At 35.0% G+C, this 19852-nt stretch overlaps 1 protein-coding gene across 8 annotated transcripts in view; it reads right to left on the bottom strand.

Annotated features, from left to right (window-relative positions):
• MYCBP2 (MYC binding protein 2) overlaps positions 1-19852 on the bottom strand; it is a 267817-nt gene that overhangs the window by 86874 nt on the left and 161091 nt on the right. For all 8 annotated transcript variants that reach the window (XM_057707054.1, XM_057707050.1, XM_057707051.1 and 5 more), the window contains 7 exons: positions 19718-19805; positions 17366-17415; positions 15060-15232; positions 13351-13495; positions 9467-9682; positions 4864-4919; positions 1652-1767 (listed from right to left, as the gene is read on the bottom strand). In XM_057707054.1, the coding sequence (XP_057563037.1) occupies positions 1652-1767; positions 4864-4919; positions 9467-9682; positions 13351-13495; positions 15060-15232; positions 17366-17415; positions 19718-19805 (844 nt within the window). The remainder of the gene's footprint in view (positions 1-1651; positions 1768-4863; positions 4920-9466; positions 9683-13350; positions 13496-15059; positions 15233-17365; positions 17416-19717; positions 19806-19852) is intronic.

Below are 19852 nucleotides of genomic sequence, written 5' to 3'. Positions count from 1 at the left end.
CCACGTTAGACGCGGTTGTTCCCACATCTGTCACTAACTGTTTGACTCTCTGTGCCTCATTTTTTTAATCTATAAAACAGGAATGAGAATAGCACCTATCTCACTGAGCAGTTGTGAGAATGATTTTAAAAATATATATAAAATATATAAGGTGTGTATACAAATTTTCATATATATAAAATGCTCAATAAATGTTAGTTATTATCATCATCATTATTCTAATGAAGTATTATCTGTCCTTGACTGTGGTCAAGCAAGATCCTAGCCTACAAACAGTCTGGTCACCTTTGGAGAAAGCTAAGTTAAGAAGGTAGGGAAGAAAATGAATGATTCTAAGTAACTATGAATCTTTTTTTCCAGCATCATTCCAGAAAACAAATGTAAATGGATTTTTCTTATCTACTCTTGTATCAGTTTTCTTTACCCACTATTACCAAAGATGAAACCATTCTTGACTATCTCCACTTCTGAACTCCTGTAATATGTACCCCTTGCATGTCACTACTTATATTCTACTTCATGTGATTTTGTTTGCCTATTTTATCTTGCAATCATCAGTAAGTTGTTAACACTTGACAGGAACTGTCTTACCTAGAACAATGTTTTGCTCAGAACCAACAAAAGTTTGCTGAAGTAAAGGCTTTAAGGGTACGTTGAAATAAGAGTATAGGAAAGGCTGCCACTAAAGGTCTCTAGGATGGTACAGATGAATCTGATATATCTGATCCTATAGTTCCATTAATGTATATTTTATACTTCTATAGTTACATCAATGTAAAGTACCTCTTTACTTCCACTGTAAAAACAAACTACTTAAAGTTTCCCAAAGGGTATTTTGGTGGAATGTTAATCTGTATTACTTTTATCTGTAACCTGTCTCCTCCCTCTTCCCTATATGTAAGGGTCTCATGATAAGGATTAAACAAATTTAGGGAGGATTCTTAACTTCAGGATTTCTTATACCGAATATGATAATGTGAATTATATTAATGTTTAAGACGAGACTACAATATATTGGGCTTTCTAAAGCTACCTGATCATAGGAAACCTTTTCCTTAAGGAGCATTAGGAAAGATAGTGTTATAAGGAATCCACATTGATAAACACTTATTAGAGCTTTCTTGTTCTACTGCTGTCCTATTATACGGATAGTTTAAAAATAAAGAAAAGAGAAAGATTAATGCCCAAAGGAAAAGCAATATATTTTTCAAAGTTAGTGATAGGTAAAGAAAATTCATTCTTTCAACAAGAATTTACTGAGCAGCCATTGTGCGCCAGGCATTGAGTCAGACTGGGAGATCCAAAGAGATGTCTTCTCACAGAAAGGAAAGGAAGATGGACATACCACGAGGTGGAGATGAGGCATGCACGTGGTTCTGGGCAGCACAGAGGAGATGGAACCTGACTAGTCACAGCAGGGAATGCAGGGAAGGAGTCATGAGGGCTACAATGACCCAGAAATCACTACAAAGTTTTAAGACCTTATGAATGTACAAATTAAGTACTCATTATAAAAGAGGATATGAAGCTCCCTAAAAGTTATGAAGTCTGTCCATGTCTGTGATACACGTTAAAGGGCAAACCAGAACAGAAAGAGGGTTTCGATTCTAGTTCTTTGCACTAAGTAACTTAAAACTTAAAAAAAAAATACCTATTTCAATGCCATCAATGGTAACATGAATAGTGTAGAGTCCAATAGCCCCTGGAGTCCAATTTGCACAGTAAGTGCCATCGTTATTGACACGAATCAGCATATTCTCACTGGGCCTAAAAGGAAATAAGATGGATACTGGAATATTTACTTTTAGTTAAACAGTTGACATCATCATTAACATGTATCAGCCAACATTAAATTTCTGATTATATTATCACAATGAATAGCAATCCTGCCCTGTCATAGTATGTTTTCCTATCTCCGTGATTGAATTTACTTTTTCTTCCTCACCTCAAACTTCTAGCACCCCTCTTCCTAACTCAACGGATCATGACCTCATCACTTTCTTCAGTGAAAAACAGAAGCAGTCAGATACAACCTTAAAGTTGCAATCAGATTAAACCTACTTTCCTCTACCTCCTGTCACAACGGAAGGAATGTTCTGGGTCTTGTCCAAAGCTAGCCCCTCCATTTGTGCTGTGAATCTCATTCTGTGATGCAATTATCTTGCTCTCTTTCATTCCTTGTTCATTTCTCCCACTTTACTGGATCACTTCTATTTCTATTTCATTTCTATACAAACAAACCAGAATCTCCCATCTTAAACACCTCCTCTTGATATTACAGCCTTCCCTAAAACAGTCTCATTTCTCTTTTCCCATTTACAGCAAAACTTATCTAAAGAATTTTCTACAACCACTCTCCATTTCCTCATTTCCAATTCTCTTCCAAAGCTTATCCTAACTAGGCTTTTGCTCCCAGCAATTCATTGTAATTGATTATATCACAGTCACCAATGACCACCACATCACCAAATTCAATGGTTGTCTCTGTCCTCAGGATTCTCTCAGTAGCATTTGATAACTGATAACTCCTGCTTTCCTGAAAAACCTTCTTTCTGCTTCTGCAATATTCTTCTGGCTTTTCTCACACTTCACGGGCCACTCTTACTCAGTGTTTTGTTGGCTCTCCCTTTTCTGACCACCCTTTAACTTATGGGATGCCCTAAGATTTGGGTCTAGGTCTCCTGTTTTCTTTCAGTATCGTCTCTCTAGTTGATCATTCATCCATCCCTCAGTTTTAAATACCATATCTATAAAGATGACTCAAAAATTTATTTCTTCCCTGAATTTCAAACTGGTATTTCCTCTTGCCCTGGAAATATCCCCACTTGGATAGCTAAGAGGCATCTCAATTTTCATACATCCAGAGAAGAATTATTATTCCCCCTCTCACCCCAGCACCCAACAAAACAAAAAATACTTGCTCATTTCTCAGACTTTTTGATCCTCATAAAAAAAATTATACCAGGGGTCAGTAACACTTTCCGTAATGCTATTTTAGCCTATTGCACCAGTCTTTGTCACAACTATTTAACTCTATCACTATAGTGTGAAAACAGCCACAGACGATACATAAGCTCTATGAGCAAGGCTGTGTTCTAACATAACTTTATTTACAAAAACACGCCTGGTTGGGTCCGCAGGCCAAGCCCAACCAATCCCTACTCTGCTGGATAATCTATACTGCTGCTGAAGCTGAAAAAACCTGCAATTACTCTTGGATCTTCTCTTTCCTTCACCTCCTATCTCCATTCTAGCAGCAGGCTGTTGGCTTCACCTTCTAAATGTATCCCAAATCCATCCACCCCTCTTCATTTCCGCTGCTAAGACCCGTCCACCGCTAGTCCAAGCCACCTTAGAGTCTCTAACTCACCTCTCTGTTCCCAATCTTACTGCCCTGAAATTCATTCTTCACAGAGCAGCCAGAATGGTCTTTGTAAAACTATGAATCAGATTATATCACTCCCCCGCTTAAAGCCCTCCAAATAAATTTCTTACAAGAAAACTCAAACTTCTTAACAAAGCCTACTAGTCCCTATGTAATACGGCCATCATCTGGTGCTCTGATCTCATCTTCCACCGTTTTCTTTCCTGCTCAGTCCCGCTATCTTTCTGTTTCTCAAAGACATCAAGCTCCATCTATCCCAGGTTTTCTCTTCCTAAAACGAACTTCCTCCAAATCTTTACACAACCAACTATCATCTAGCTCTCCACTCAAAAAACACCTCCTCAAATAGCCCTCCCATGTCATCTAATACTTTGGTGGCCTATACCATCCCCATCACTCTCTATCAAATAATGTTATTTATTGTTACTATGTAGTTTACTTATTTATCGTTTGTTTCTCCACAAGAATGTATCTGCCATGAGAACTAGCTCCTTGTCTATCTTGTTCATAGAAGTACCCCAGTGCCTTCCATACAGCAGATGCCTAACAGTATTTGCTGAGCTAATAAATGCATTTACTTTGACAGAGACTTTTAAAATTAGGTTTAAAATGCCCAATGCATATGAAAAGCTATTTATCGGCAAATGGTCAATTTGTTCTTATTTAACATTCTATAAACCTATGGAGTCCATATTTATTTTACAAAAATCATATGCTTCCACTGAATGGACATTTTGTAACTAAAATTAAGCCAGAGGCAAAAGGCAACTCCCCTATTTCTAGACAAAGACACATTCTCAAAACTTGGCTATTCTGACAGAACACTTTCTACATTGTGCATTAAAACTCTACTTTGCATACATGTCAGAATAAAGTCATAGTGACCTGTTAATTTCTAATAAGTCATTGATACATGACAAATGAAATGTACAAGTACTTATGCTCCTTCAGATTCACTCTGAAGCTTTTTCTAAATTCCATGCAGGTGGTCTCTCTAAAGTACAGTCCATCTAATAATTTTTCCAAGCGACTGTTTTTAAAAAGTACTTCTATTAACAAGCAAATAAAATAGCCAAAAAATATGCTTCAATCTGGAGTTAACAGAATTACTCAGGGCTTAAAAACAAAGACCTCATAACTAAGTACAAGTACAACATACACTGAAATTGTTCTGCCACTCTTTAGGTGAAGCGGAGAGGGAAACAAAAACAGAAAAAACCAACCAACGAATGCCTAACAAGCCAATTTATATACTTTTAGATATTAGTTATTTCTGTATTACCTTTGTGTTATGTAACATACTGGCATACTACAGTTCAATAGCAAACCTATACATTATACAACCTGTCGTAAATCTCTATTTTAAAAATGCTAGAAAATATTTATTTATAGAAAATAAAATTGAAATGCAGGGTAATCTTAGTTGTAAGCAGTTGACAACACATGTTGTGGCTACGCTTTGAGAAGATGATCCTCACCTCTTAGGAGTTGGTGATGCAAAACGCAGTTCTTCAAATGAGTAATTTTCATAAACCTTTAAGAAAAAGACCAGAAAGAATCACAAAATCATTAGAAACATTGTTAACTAATGCAGTCACAGAATATTCAATAAATGGTGCCGAGACAACTGGTTATCCACACAGGAGAAAAAGAAAAAACTCAATAATCTATACCACACCATTTATAAAAATAAATTCTAGATGTGTTAAAGACCTAGATGTAACAAACAAAACATCAACAAATTCAGAAGAAAAAAAAAGATGTTTTGAGCACATTAAAATTTTAAATTTCTCCAAAACAGAGACATGATAAAGATATTGCAAAGATAAGCCTTCACCTGGAAGAGGATTCATATTTCAGTTCACCAAAATGGGATATGAACCCATAATATACACAGAACCAATCAATACAAAAAAGAGAAACAGCACAAAAGAAAAGTGAGTAAGACAAGTCACTGAAGAGGGAAATCTGAAAGGCCAATAAACATTTGAAAAGTTATTCAACTAGATTGGGAATCAAGGAAATGCAAAATTAAAACAAGATAATCATATCACAGTCATCAAACTGTGCTGGTAAGAACCGAATGCTGGTGAGAACATGCATTTTGATACACTGCTCACGGGCATATAAATTTTGGCAATATTTAGTATAGCTGAAGACAGGTACGCCCTACAATCCAGCAATTCCACTTCTAGATATGTATCTTAGAGAAACTCTTGCTCATCTACAAAAGGGAACATATAAGAGGATGTTTATTTCAATAAATTTGACAGTATGAAAAAAAACTAGAAACAACCTAAATGCCCATCGATAGGAGAATAAACAAATTATGGAACAGTAATAACACTGGATTATTCCAAACCTTAAAAACAAGGTTGGGCAAACACTGGCAAAATGATAGGTACATATGATATACCATTTTTATAAACTTCTGAAGAACACACCAAATTCTAAATACTATATTGCTTATAGATAAATTTGTGTTCAGTGAAATTCGAAAAATATATCTGAGGAACAAGAACCATTAATTACATTCAGGACAGTGGTCACCTCTAGGGAAGGGATGGGAATGAGTCTAGGGAAGGGTTTACAGAAGGCTGCAACTGTACTGTTAACAATCTGTTTCTTAACAGAAATAACAAAAAGATCTGAAAAAATTTTGTTGAAATGTAAAGATAAAAATGGGCTGTAAGTACATGAAACTTATCACATTATTCCCAACGCTTTTATATTCCTGCAACATTTCCAAATTAATCTTCCAAAGTTCAGGTGAAGTTCTCTAACTGCTCATTCACTTCAAACTATACTCACAGCAAAGAGAAGCACACCCATGCCACTCACAATCCTCCTTCCTTTGTCCACCCTTTCTATTTTCATGAAAGTGATTTAGACATGATCTAGCTACTGTCACCTACTAAAAAGCTGCAAATGAGAAAAAGGCAGTTTAAGGGTAAGTCTAGCAAGATTACGAAGGTGTTAACAGCAGGAAACTCAAGCTTCCAGATTCACAGTACAATGGGTTTTCCACTCTACCAACTTCCCTCAGATACATACTGTTAATATTTAATAAAGAAAGAATAGACCATATCTCCCTCTCCCATCCTCCGCTATACTTAGCTCACTCCTGGGCAGCACACAGTATCTGTGACTGGTTGATATAAGAAAATCCCCTTTCCTGGAATGTGAATTAATATCCCAAAGAGACAGTTTGGGAATGGTATTCTGTAACTACCCTAAGCTGGGCCTCTCAGAACATTCCTGAAATACTGAATTCAGTTCTGGTAACTAGATTTTCAAAAGAAATTATACAAACCTAAGTATGTTCATAGGAAACTAAAAGAACGATTAGGGAGGTAGGAGACCAGAAGGTAAATCCCTTTTAAAAAAAGTTGAAATGGATGAGAATGTTTAGCTTTGAATTCTTTAATAGTCTGTGGACAACCCATCCAAAATTCTAGCGTTTCAGTTCCTTTATTTCTTCAACCTCAATAATCTCAACTTCAACTTTGTTTCAGCCACTCACACCAAAAGTCACAGACCTGTGACATTACTCAGAATAGTCCAATCTCTGAAATCAAAATAAAATGGCCTGCTCAGTTTTCTGCTTCTATAACTCCTACCATATCTATTCTTAGATTTCTAGTTCTCACCTCCTCAAATTTCTCTCTCTGAATCCACTTTTATTTTCCCTTCCAAAGCAGCTGGGCTGCACTGTCCTTTCTTTAACTTCTTCCTCAGTCACTGCTCTTTTGTTGAACTAGCTGGCACAACGTCCATACCAAATCAATTCAAATCTTATTCATGCTCATAAGGCTCACACTGCCCTGTTAGCACAGCATCGTCAGTTTCAACTGATTCTCCAAGGATGTCTGATAAGTCTTTTCTGATCAGTTTCTCTTCATTCCCTACGACTAGTTCATTTTTTCCCTTCATTTCAAAATCTTGACCCTAAGATTCATCACTCCCATCTCCAATCTAAAACATACAATTGCTATCACAAATAATTCTTTTGGCGGCACAACCTACAAATTTATTAGCAACTGTATTAATTATTTTCTTTTCCCTCTCCTGGTACAGTGAAAGAGGCAATACTCCTATTTACAGCCAATTTCTTTACCTGAGCTATAGAGACTATTTTTATCTCTTGGAGTATCTTTTTTGTTCCCTTCTTCTCAGTTATCTCCTCATCGGTATTAAAACATGTCTTTCTATATTCAATCTCAGACTCTAAAGCCTGCACTCTACCATTTCCTCTGTTTCTTTTTATAACCAAACATCTTGAAAGAAATAGCTACACTCATTTTCTCTTTAGCATTTTCACTTCCTCTTCATCTGCACATAAATCGACTATGCCTCTAAAGCTGCTCCTGCCAAGACTGCTGATCAGCTAGATCCTTTTCAAAACTTCACTTCTGCGGCATAACATCGTGAACCCTTCTTAAACTGCTTTCTGTGACTTTCAAGACATGGCATAAGGTAGCTGGGGCAAGCAGTTAGGAAAACCAAATCTGGAATCAGACTCCATGCTGTTTGTGTGCCCTTTGCACAAGTTACCCAAACTCTCTGTGCTTCAGTTTCCACATATGTAAAATGGGAATAAAAAACAGTAATTTATAAAGGGTTGTTATGAGGATTAAATGAGTTACCATATGCAAGTCGTGGGAAAAGTGGCAAAGGTAAGAGCTGGTGTCCTAGTTTATACTAGCCCTTTGGCTAGTTTTCTTGCCGATGTTGTTGTTGTTGCCCTTTTCTTTTTTTTCTTTATCTTGTAAATCAATGTTTCTCAAAGTGTAGCTTTTGAACCTGAATCAACTGCATATTTATTTTACATGAAAGTTTCAAAATCTCTTTTCAGACCTACTGAATCTAAATCTTTGGATGAAAGGAAAATCTCCTTTTTAAATAAATGCTCCAGATGACTCTGATGTAGACAAAGGTTTGAGGATCACAGATATTGGTGTTCCTCAGGACCCTGTCCTGGAACTTCTCTCTCCTCTTACCACATTAGACAGATATCATCTACTTCTGTAATTTCATAAATAATCCAAGTACTGATGATTCTCCAATTCTTTTCTTGAGGTAAGACTGTGATCACTTCAGGTTTGTAGTTTCAACTTCTTTTTATATATCTGCACACGCATATTTTAGAGATATCTAAAACTCATCACATCAAAAGCTGAATCTATTATCTTCCTCAACCTTCCCCTTCTCCAACATTACCAATCTCACTACTCAAGCTCAAAATGTGAACTTCATTTCTTACTTCCGACCTTTCTGTTTACCCCATCTGCATTAGCCACCAAGTCTTAATTATCCTAAATATGTCTAATGTACCCTGACTGACAACTCCCTAGTCCAAGGGATCAGCATATCTCACCAGATTAAGTCAACAGTCTCCTAAAGAGACTGAAACCAAACCATGTCTCCTGAGTATCCTCCCAATTATATTCTCCGTAATCCACCATGATCTTTGTAAAACACAAATAATCGTGCCATTTCTCCAACTGAAAGCCTTCAGTGGCTTACCACTGCTCTCTGAAAATAGCATAATTCCTAACTTCTGTTTCAAATAATGATCAACTTGATAATTTAGACTAACACAGTCTCTAAAGATAACTCAAAAAGCTGGACAAAGTTTTTTAAAAAATCTGTCTAAAGGCATCAAAGAGCTAAAAAGCCTAAAGAAGTAAGAAACTCAAAGAGATGAACCTGGCATTTGGAAGAACCCAAATGTAGGAGGCCTAGGTAAACCTGGAATCCCTGAAGAGCTATGTCCTAGGAGTAATGGTAAATTGAAAACAGACAAGTACTTTTGCAGGAACTGAAATCCAGTTTCCAAACATCTTAATCTCTGATTGGATCAACTTGATCTACAACTAGAAACCCTTCAAGACTTCTGCTAAAAACGAATGAAAATCCTCTTTGTAGGAAAGTAACATCATCCTTAAAAATGCGTTGCAAGTTTTACATCTATCAACAGCTCGCTAGACCTGTGATTTTGTATCTAAGGTTTGAATCATTGAAATGTGTGTTACATGAATGGTGAAAAATAAAATTTCTCTGATAAGTAAAATAAATTACCTTCATCATTGTTATGGCAATATAGCGCGCCTCCTTCACTATCATTGGTTCATAGGAAACATCCAGCTTTGGTGATGCCAGCCCGCCAAAAGTCATGTCAGTATTAGAAGATGCAGCTGTTACTGCAGGACTGCCGGGAATCCTTTGAGGTTTCTTTACTTGCTCTTGTTGTAAAGATGTTTTTTTCTGAGAAACAGGAACGGCTTTCACTTCCACCTAAGCAAGATATTATAAAAACCAAATGCTATTATTATAAAACTGTCCATGACACACCAAAAGAAGCAACTTACAAGTATAAACTCACAATTCTATAAATTTCATGTTACCACTTGTCCCTCTTGGGCATTCCTTTCAAAAATTACTTAACAGTGCCAGAATGATCAACATGGTTCCACCTCAAGAGGGATCCTGAGCACAGTGTAAAAGAGAGGCCTTGTTTTGGGAATAAATAATCACAGAAATCAAAGCACAAAATAAAAACAAATGCCACCATTAATAAAGCCCTGGAAAGGACAGTAAAATGAATCCATTCTTGCAGGGATTAACATTAAATTATTTTATCTGGTAATTCAAGTATAAATACTTTCCAGCAATCATCACATATTTTGAAGCACTAATCTCAATGTCAGCTATACTGCTCTGTAGAAGAAAAAGTACTCCACTGACAGATATTTTAGAAATTAACAGATAATAAAACAAACCTTATACCTAAAATGTAAAGATGTTTATTTACTCTGCAGAAAGAGTACTATTAGATAGTTCTGTCACCAACATGAACTATTAGAGCTAAACAATCTAATTAAATTTTCCAACTCAGTTTCTTCAACAATAATATGCGGATATCTTTTATCTACTTTACTGTAGAGATGAAAAGAACAGATTTCCTAAAGCATGTTAAAACACAAACAATACTCGGAAATACTTTCGAAGAGTTATAACAAAACATTTTATTGTTATTTGTTTGTTTATGCATTGGCAAAAAATAACTACAAAGTTATCTTAAACATTTTAAAATACCACTTTAGTGCTTTATCATTCTGAGGATCACCCAAAATTTCTTCTGTTCTTTTCAGACACTACTTTTGTGGCTGGCAAGAACAGGTAATTCAACAATAGGATCTTCACAGAAATAGAAAGCATTGTGTAAACGAAAGTGACAATATTACATAAGTAATTGAGAGACATCCCAGAAATGTGGAATGTCTTTAATGTTTACTGTCCTTATTAATGCCATTCTAGGGAGTCAGCAGTTTGAGACTCTCACTGTCTACAGAAAGTTACGTGCAGCTAGAGAATATGTTCCATTAAATAACCACAATCTTCGGCTGGGGTTATGAGAAATCAGTATTTGGATGGATATAATGCTCTGGAAATATTAAAAACTCCTCTGACATTTAAAACACGGAAGTTTAAAGATATATAGTAAAATTCTTCAGCTTATATACATTGCCACTATTAAAAGCTTTAAACTTAAATGTAATAAGGAAAAAAGTAAATGCTTCCAAATTTTAAGACATCTGATTTTAAATTATTGCCACTATTTTTATACATACTATTTTGATTTAATCTTTCTTTAAGCAACTATATTTACCCTAAGTAAATTAACAGTAGAAGTACATCTGACTATGTACTATGAACTTTAAAGTAAATCACTGAATAATTTCATACTCTAAGAGTACTGAGATATAAAGTGATAACCATTCTGCTTTCTTTTATAAACTGTGCTTCTTTGTAAAGTTTGTTATTCTTTTCTTTCCTCTGCAAGTTTCTCTTCTCACTAAATAAGATTTCCTTGGAATAATAATTTTATGTTAAAAAAATTACCAATAACACTTGATGCTTTAAAAAGCATTCTGGATCTCACTGAAATATTAGCTGCAAACCAACTTTTATGTTCCAAATAATTAGTTATTACTATGTAAGGATACGTCGATAATTTTTGATAAGTCTGAATTGCTCCTAAAACTTCATGTGCTATCAGGCTGAAAATAAAACAAACAGAATAAATTTTTTTTCCAGCTAATATGATAATGTGATATTAACAAATTAAACATCAATAGGTATGCCAATCACTTTTCCTAAATAGTATGTTTAGGAAATGGTTTCTAAATTAGAGATAAATATGATATGAATTTGAGCATATTGAATAAGAAGTTTAGGGCTTCTTGCCCTCAAGAAGCAAAATATGTAGGAAGAAAAAAAAGAGGACGAGGAGGAGAACAAAAGACAAAACATAAAGTCTGACTCTGAACTGTGAGATGTAAACAACCCAGATACCAAGATGGAGTGAGAGACAAAAAAGGTGCAAAGGAGGAAACACAGGAAAACACAACTAAAGATATACCATGAGCATAACAGTATATAGATTAAAAAGAATGCTGACCTGGAAAATGGTAATGACAATGTAGTCACACGAATAAGGAACTTACTGTGGGCTCAAAGACTGGATTTAACAACTTACCACATATACTTAAGTGAGAAATTCATCAGTGAATACACAAACAAAAATGCTTTTTAAAGCAGCAAGTGTTATTGGTAATTTTTTTAACTTATAAAATTATTATTCCAAGGAAATCTTATTTAGTGAAAAGAGAAAGTTGTGTAGGAAATAAAACAATAACAACTTTCACAAAGAAGCACAGTTTATAAAAGAAAGCAGAATGGTTATCACTTTATATCTCAGTACTCTTACAGAGTACGAAATTATTCAGTGATTTACTTTAAAGTTCACAGTACATAGACAGATGTACTTCTACTGTTAATTTACTTAGGGTAAATATAGCTGCTTAAAGAAAGATTAAATCAAAATAAAGAGTACATACTATTTCATCCTACATATGTATGTTTGGGTCATGATGCAAATCCTTGCTGGGGGTCATGGACAGAACTTTGAAAGCCACTGGTAAAGCCTGATGTTCGTTTAGTATCAGGGTCAAATACTTTTCCACACAGTTTTATTAACTGGTCTTAAGACATGTGAACTATATATCTCTTGTCCTTTTTTACTATGAGTCAAGTAAAAGACTCTAGTGGCACTGTCTTTCTTCATGGTATAAATGAAATAATGTACCAAGTAGTTGAAATACTTCTACTAAAAGTAATTCTAAGGTAAAATCATCTGCTCTGTGAGTAAAAAAGAGTTTGTGGCTTAAACAATTCTAAGTACCAACTGACCAAATCACTTTGTAACACAACTTTGGAGGGCAGGGGCAGCTGGGAATTGCCTATGCAAATTTTCATTCAATACTGACTGTTTTCAGAAATATAATAAAAGTTTTAAATAAGATATTTAATTAATAGATTATATCACAAATAATTTAATTTTACGCATTATAATAGCCTCTAAAATGTCATTATTAATGTCTCAGGGAAGAGTATCCAAAGAACTATAACCTTCAATATAGCACATAACTAGTTCCATTCCTCATTCTTTCATAATCCAAATTTATGTATTTTTAATTTATTTAACAAGTATTAATATTATATTTTAAGGATTGTTTCAACAGTACCACATACAAAATGCGTCTTTTAAAAAATGAATACAAAATTTTTCAGTGTATTCTTTCAATGATTCATTCAATCACTTAGGTACTATGGCCTTCCCCTCCATGTGCTTAGCACTCTCTGTATGGACACTTTCTTATCTTTCCTTTGAATCACCTTAGCACTTAGCAAAATGTAAAAAACAAACCAAAAAATATGTCTTGGAAAAATGAGTACTGATGAATATAAACAAGTCATTTAAACAATTTTTTGGCTTCCTTCATTATGTATATGGAAAGAGGGTATTGCAAATAGACTCTAAGCTCTTGCCATTTCTCAGATTTCATTAGTTACAACAATCAGTGCATAGATGTCTACTAATTTAATCCCGATATAATTACCTTCATATTGGGAACGTGTACCACATCCCCGTACTGGTCTTTTGTTTGCACAGTGATGGTGGTAGGCCAACCACAACGAATATCATCCTTATTCAGAATCAAAGATGTTTTCTGAGGATCAGCATAGGAGTCTGGCTGAAGCCACCTAGAAGTAATAAAAAAAATAGGTAAACAAAAACCAAACACTTATCAACATCTTCAATAATTAACATGATACTAAGCCAAGTGAATAAAACTTACATTGAACAAAATGCTAAAATGATAGCTTCATTTCTGACTCAGTAATAATGACTACAAGCGTCTCCCTTGGAAATTGTTAATGACAAATTCTTTAAAAAATATGCTAAAGCATATAAGATCCCTGATGATTATAAATAAAATAGAAACAATTTTAAAATCAGGAAATTTGAAATTTTAATGACAGTTGATTTAAAATAACCAAGAAAATGAATTTAGGTTGCATATACCTTGAAGTCCCAAATACTTTCTTTAAAGGAGGCCTGCCTAATCTGCCAACCTGAAAACCTGGGAAAGAGCAGCATCTCTGTCAGGGACAGAAGTGACATTCTGCTTGCTGGAGAGCAAGCAGGTTAAAGATGCACTGTCCTCTCTTTACACAATTCCTAACTATCTTTCCTCACTATTTTCCCTTCCATGTAAATTCTGCCAGCTTTCTATACTTTGTGATATCCATGCCTATGATCTACATTCAAATTGTCCTGTGATATGAATAATGAGTAATTCTGTGATGTATTATAAAAATGTCCACAGAGATAGCAGTGAGGCTGACTTAAAAGATTTTCTATTCTTCTCCAATCACCATTTTGGTTTTTAGAAACTAAAGAGTTAACCTCTGTATTTTTAAAATTAAAGCCAGAACGAAGTTAGAGTTCTATATTCACCAGTAAAACCACACAAATCTGCATATTTGCTCTTTTCATCTTCAAAAAAAAGCAAATAGTAACAAAATAAATGAGAACTTCACAACCTCAAATGATTTGATTTAAATTCTAAATTTATATTTGCATTAACTGTAGATTTGGAAAAAATCCCATATTAAAATAAATATAGTAAGGGCTTCCCTGGTGGCTCAGTGGTTGAGAATCCACCTGCCAATGCAGGGGACACGGATTCGATCCCTGAGCTCAGAAGATCCCACATGCCATGGAGCAACTAAGCCCTTGTGCCACAACTGCTAAGCCTGCACCCTAGAGCCATGAGCCGCAACTACTGAAGCCCGAGTGCCTAGAGCCCATGCTCTGCAACAAGAGAAGCCACTGCAATGAGAAGCCCGTGCACCGCAACAAAGAGTAGCTCCCACTCGCCGCAACTAGAGAAAGCCCGTGTGCAGCAACGAGGCCCAATGCAGCCAAAAATAAATAAATAATAAAATAAATCTTTAAAAATAAATAGAAAATAAATAAATGAAGTACAAAATTTAGGAGTTTAGTATAGATATTAAATATTAACGTCAAATACAGAGATTTCTCAATTTTATCATGTGTTCCACATATTTTTAACTATCATACACTTAAAAAAATTTTGAAATATTAACAACCATTTTATATTTCAGCAAGTCCAAAACACCTAAACTAGATTATTTTAGCCAGCAATGTAACATCCTAATGACTGCCTTCTCACTTCTCTTCAGAAATGAAGGCTGAGGCAAACCCTGAAAGAAAGTCCTTGTAGTACTTAAAGTATGTTACCTCGCAAGCCTTCCACCACTTGATCCTGGAACACAAGCAATGAAATCATCCAGAAAGGACTGCTCATTGCTTTGGATTTGAAGTGGTAAGTTTCCTTCCAGTGCCTCCAATATAGTTGGTGAATGAGAAAGAGCCAAACCCTTTCCAAGAATACCAGAATGGGTTTTGCACACCTGTTGGGTAAAAGATAACATTAATATATTTTAAAATATAAAACTTTACTTAAATGAATGTTTTGAATTTACTCCCAATTTTAGATAGGCCTTTTCGGGGAAATCATTTTCTCTCCATGCCTCAGTGCTCCTTTAGCCTATATAGTAGAAAACTCCCAGGAGGGAAAAACTGTGGATAATACTTCCAGTCTCTTTCCTCCCACGAAAGTAAGTGATTTACCAGAGATCTGCATGCTAGCTTCAACGGTACGTCTCCTCCCACTCTAGCTCTCGGCATGTGCCGCATCCCCATTTGTCAGCACCAGGGCACCCTCTGAAGACAGCTGTAAAGGTCTCCCTCTTTCTGCATCTCTGTTATTGGCAACTATCATGGGTTGGCGGTGTCTGTTCTCTTGGGCAGGTGGGTACCAAGGTCTTAGCTTGGACAAAAAGTGGATGGAAGCCTGATTGTGGCTGCACATATACTGTGTTAGCCTGTGTAAGCCTTATTAAAGTTAAGGGAAAAAAGGGAGATAAAACTGAAATTTTAGTTCTCAGCTATATGAGAAGCAAGGCTTATATTTTGGGAAGACCCGCTTTAAGTGCTAAAACTCTAGAAACTCTTTAATGACTATAATAAATTTCAAAACAAAATATTTTTCATAGAAAAGGGTTATACCTTCAGTTCAATCAATTTCTACAACAGTAACTTCTGCATTCTATAAGCCATGTAATTTTAAAATCATGATCTTTAAAATCAAACAGACGAGTTCAAATCCTGACTTTGGATGAGTTATTGCTGCGTGCTCTCAAGCTAACAAGTTACAGGGCATTCCTGAATCAGTAAAATGTATAAACTCGTGATCAAATGATATCTCTTCCATGGTTATAATAAAATTTGAATTAAATAATACATGTAATTTAACAAGCAGTAGGTGTTTAATATATGTTAGACCATCACAACGACTACTTTATATGCCAAAAAAGGTGGGAAATTTGGGACGTCATTTTTTTTTTTCTTGACAGTGGCACAATAAAGATCTCTTTATATCTGGCCTAAACGACATTCTATAAATCATAATAATCCCTGTAATGATAATATGAGCTACTTGATGGTTTTACTTAGCTAGAATGTTATCTGACATAGTATGTTTATTAAATATGTGTTGAATCAATCTCTATTTTTGTATCTTAAGATACAGAGATTTCACTTTTTTTAAAAGAAAAAAACAAAAACAAAAGCTGGTGGGCTTTTAAAACACAGAAGTTTCTTAACATTATTGAGGACACCATGGCTCCTTATGCTTAGAGCACAGTGATCAAGATCATAGACTCTGTCACTAAACTGCCACAGGTCAAATTCCAGCCTAGTTGCTTACTAGCTGTGTGATTCTGGGCCAGTTACTTAAGTTCTCTGTGCCTCAGTTTCCTTATCTATAAATAAAGGTAAGAGTCTCTAATTCATAGGGTTGTTGTGAGGACTAAAGGAGTTAAAAATATGCAAAGTGTTTGGAATAGTAATTGATAAAGTTAAGATAAAAATGTTTTTATTATTACAGCTGTAATCAATTCATTTCAGAAAATAAATAAAATGTAAACCACTAACTGCAGGTATTAGAAGACCTAGACACTGGTCTTTATCTCCCAGTTAGCTGAATTCTTAGACACATCACAAAATTTCTCTGAACTTCAGATATTATAATTGTAAGATACAAGAGAAAATACTGACCTCAAGGTATAACTGTAGAAATAGACAGATAATGTCAAAAATATGGTAAACTATAAAATGCCCTACAGATATTATTTAAATGATTACCACTAACACTTTTCCCCTCCTTTTTCTAACTGGTAAATAAAACTTCTTTCTAGATCCGATTCAAAAGTTCACCACTAGGCAAAGCCTTCCCCTGACCACTGGCACTTGGTAGCTCTTCTTCCTCCAGAAGGGCTTACGTCTCACTCCAGTTAACACCTACCACACAGTATAGCAAGGGCTCACCCAGGTCCCTCCCATCAAGGGGAGAAATTATGAGTTATCTGCTAATTATGGAAGGAAATACTTAATGATGAGCCCTATGTTCAAGAAAAACAATGTTTATCTGAGTGAAAATTCTGCTTAAAATTAATGTACCGTTACAATTTTGAGGACAATACCTGTAATGCAGCCTCTTCAAGAATTTCAAGATCTTCCTCTAACTCATTACCTGTTGTGTAAATGAAAAGTTTTACTAAAATATATCAATATTTAGACTAACTTTCCCGTCCTTTGCATTCATTACACCTTTCCCACAAATTTGATATTCCAAATTGAAGAGAACTATCATCGCTCTGGATAAGTCTCAGCAGTTTATATTTTAAAGTGTCACTTTCAGTATGAATATAAGCTGTAATTCTCAAGATAATACTCAAGAAAGCATCCATCAAGTGATTTTCAAAAGATATATATAATATTTATGTATATAAATGTGTATTTTTGAATTTAGTATACTTACTTTTTTACCAAAAAAAACCATAGGGGTAGTGATTATTCAGAATCTGAGCCTTTCTATTTTGGTTATATTATAGAAGAGCTTTACATTTAGTAAACAACAATTACTTATAGGAAAACATAAGATAGTAACTGTATTCTCTGGCCATTTTCTCCTTTACTGTTTGATGTAGAACATATTTTATTTATTCAATTTTGACAATTCAATTAATTTACAAAATATTACTACTAAAGTAATACATGTTCAAAGGGAAATAGTCAAATTATATAGAAGTACAGAATGAAAAATTCTGCCACCGCCCCCTTCCAAAGATAATGTCAACAGTTCATTGTTCTAGAAACTTTGTGTGCAAATAATAAGTGTATGTACATGTGTGTCAATATACACACACAGGCACATACACATGTATTTATACACATAAAAGATAACATTCACAAAAATGGGACTTTCTTCTGCAGCTTGCTTTATCAGTGAATATAATTTGGAGCTCTTTCTTGGCCAGGATACACAGATCTACTTTTTTGTTGCTATTTTGTAACAGTCACATACATTCCTACTGTACGGATGTCCCATTTCTTATTGAATCAATCCCTAACTGATATGACATTTCAGTTGCTTCTAGGTTATATAATCACAGGTACTGCTACATTAATCTATCTTAAAACATATATTTTTTGAGCATTTGTGCAAGTATGTATATAAAATCTCTACATCAAAAGGTATATGCCTATAAAATTTGAATAGCTGCTGACAAATTTCCTTCAAAGATGTACCAATTTCCCTCACGTGAATAGAACACAAATGTCTCATTTCCTCATTTACGTATCAACATTAAGTAGGAACAAGGGAACCAAAAAGGATGGAAGGGAGCAGGAAAAGGGACGGGAATAGGGAAGGAAGAAAAAAGTAAAGAAAGAGAAGGTAGGAAAGAAAGAATAAAGTGGGAAGGGTAGTTAGTCCCAGATGGAGGAGATACAGATGAACTTTTGGGGGTGAGAATTGGGAAAATGCAGTAATAATGCCATTTATTCACAACTACTATAAAAATAAAATGTTCAACTATGGTAAACATCACAGAACTAGCAAACATTTTAAACTTTATTTTCATCTTTACAAACCTTTACTTTCATCTTTACATTTTTATAATAAATCAATTTATGTTTCACACAATTTTGTATCCTCGAAATGGGTACTCTTCTGCCACTGCCTCATTTCTCTGTTGTGCATCACATGAAAACTCTTCTAAAGAGTTCTTCTACGTTCAACCTGACTCCCCCTCCTGACTTTCCACTCTCTCACCCCACTCTAAAAGTCCTTATATTTCTCTCATTTTTTCTGATATATTTCTTATTGAATATATAAATAGCCAACAAATTTAACCCAATGACAAATTTTAACTGACTTCTCAGTTGCATTAAAAAAAATCCCACCAATATTCACTCCTCTGAGGTTTTACACCTACCTCACTGGCTGCTGCCTGTCTTTTTTGCAGCCTCTTCCTGCTGTTCCATCTGTCTTTGAAATTTCGGCAAGTCCCAGTTTTGACCCTTGGCTATCTCCTCTTTCTCATTTGCATTCTCTTCGTAGCTCATCTTTCATATGGCTCCATGTCTTTAAATGCTATGTTCAAATGACATTTCTACTGACTTGTCCCCTGAGCTCTAGACAATGAGCATCCAATTGCTTATTTGATATGTCCACTAGGATACCTGAGAGATATTTTAAGCTTTTGGTTTAACACTCTATTTCCAATGCTTAATCCAGAATGTGGTACATAGCACGTATGTACATAAAGTGGATGCTTGTGTGCACATATGTGTGAATAAAAAGACTAGAGAGAGAGTCTTCAGTCTCCATTCAAAAAACTCAAACAACCAGTGTATTAAGCAGTTGCTCATGAATGTATGACACTGCTGAATTCATTTTGCTAATCTATTTTCAGAATGTTCTGTAATAAGCATATTCTATTCTTAAAAATTATTTTTAAATCATAAACAAACACCTTGACCAGACTTACCAATAGGAAGTGCTAGATCTTTTTTCATCAAAGCTGCTGCACAAACCCCACCAAGATTGGCTAGTTCTTTTTCCAACTGAATAACTCCCTGGAGAATTGCAAAAACAAAATCAGATGCTTTAAAAAATGTTTGGA

The sequence above is a fragment of the Hippopotamus amphibius genome, chromosome 14, assembly GCF_030028045.1.
Source record: "Hippopotamus amphibius kiboko isolate mHipAmp2 chromosome 14, mHipAmp2.hap2, whole genome shotgun sequence".
NCBI lineage: Eukaryota > Metazoa > Chordata > Mammalia > Artiodactyla > Hippopotamidae > Hippopotamus > Hippopotamus amphibius.
This window is presented reverse-complemented; position numbering and strand designations above follow the sequence as displayed.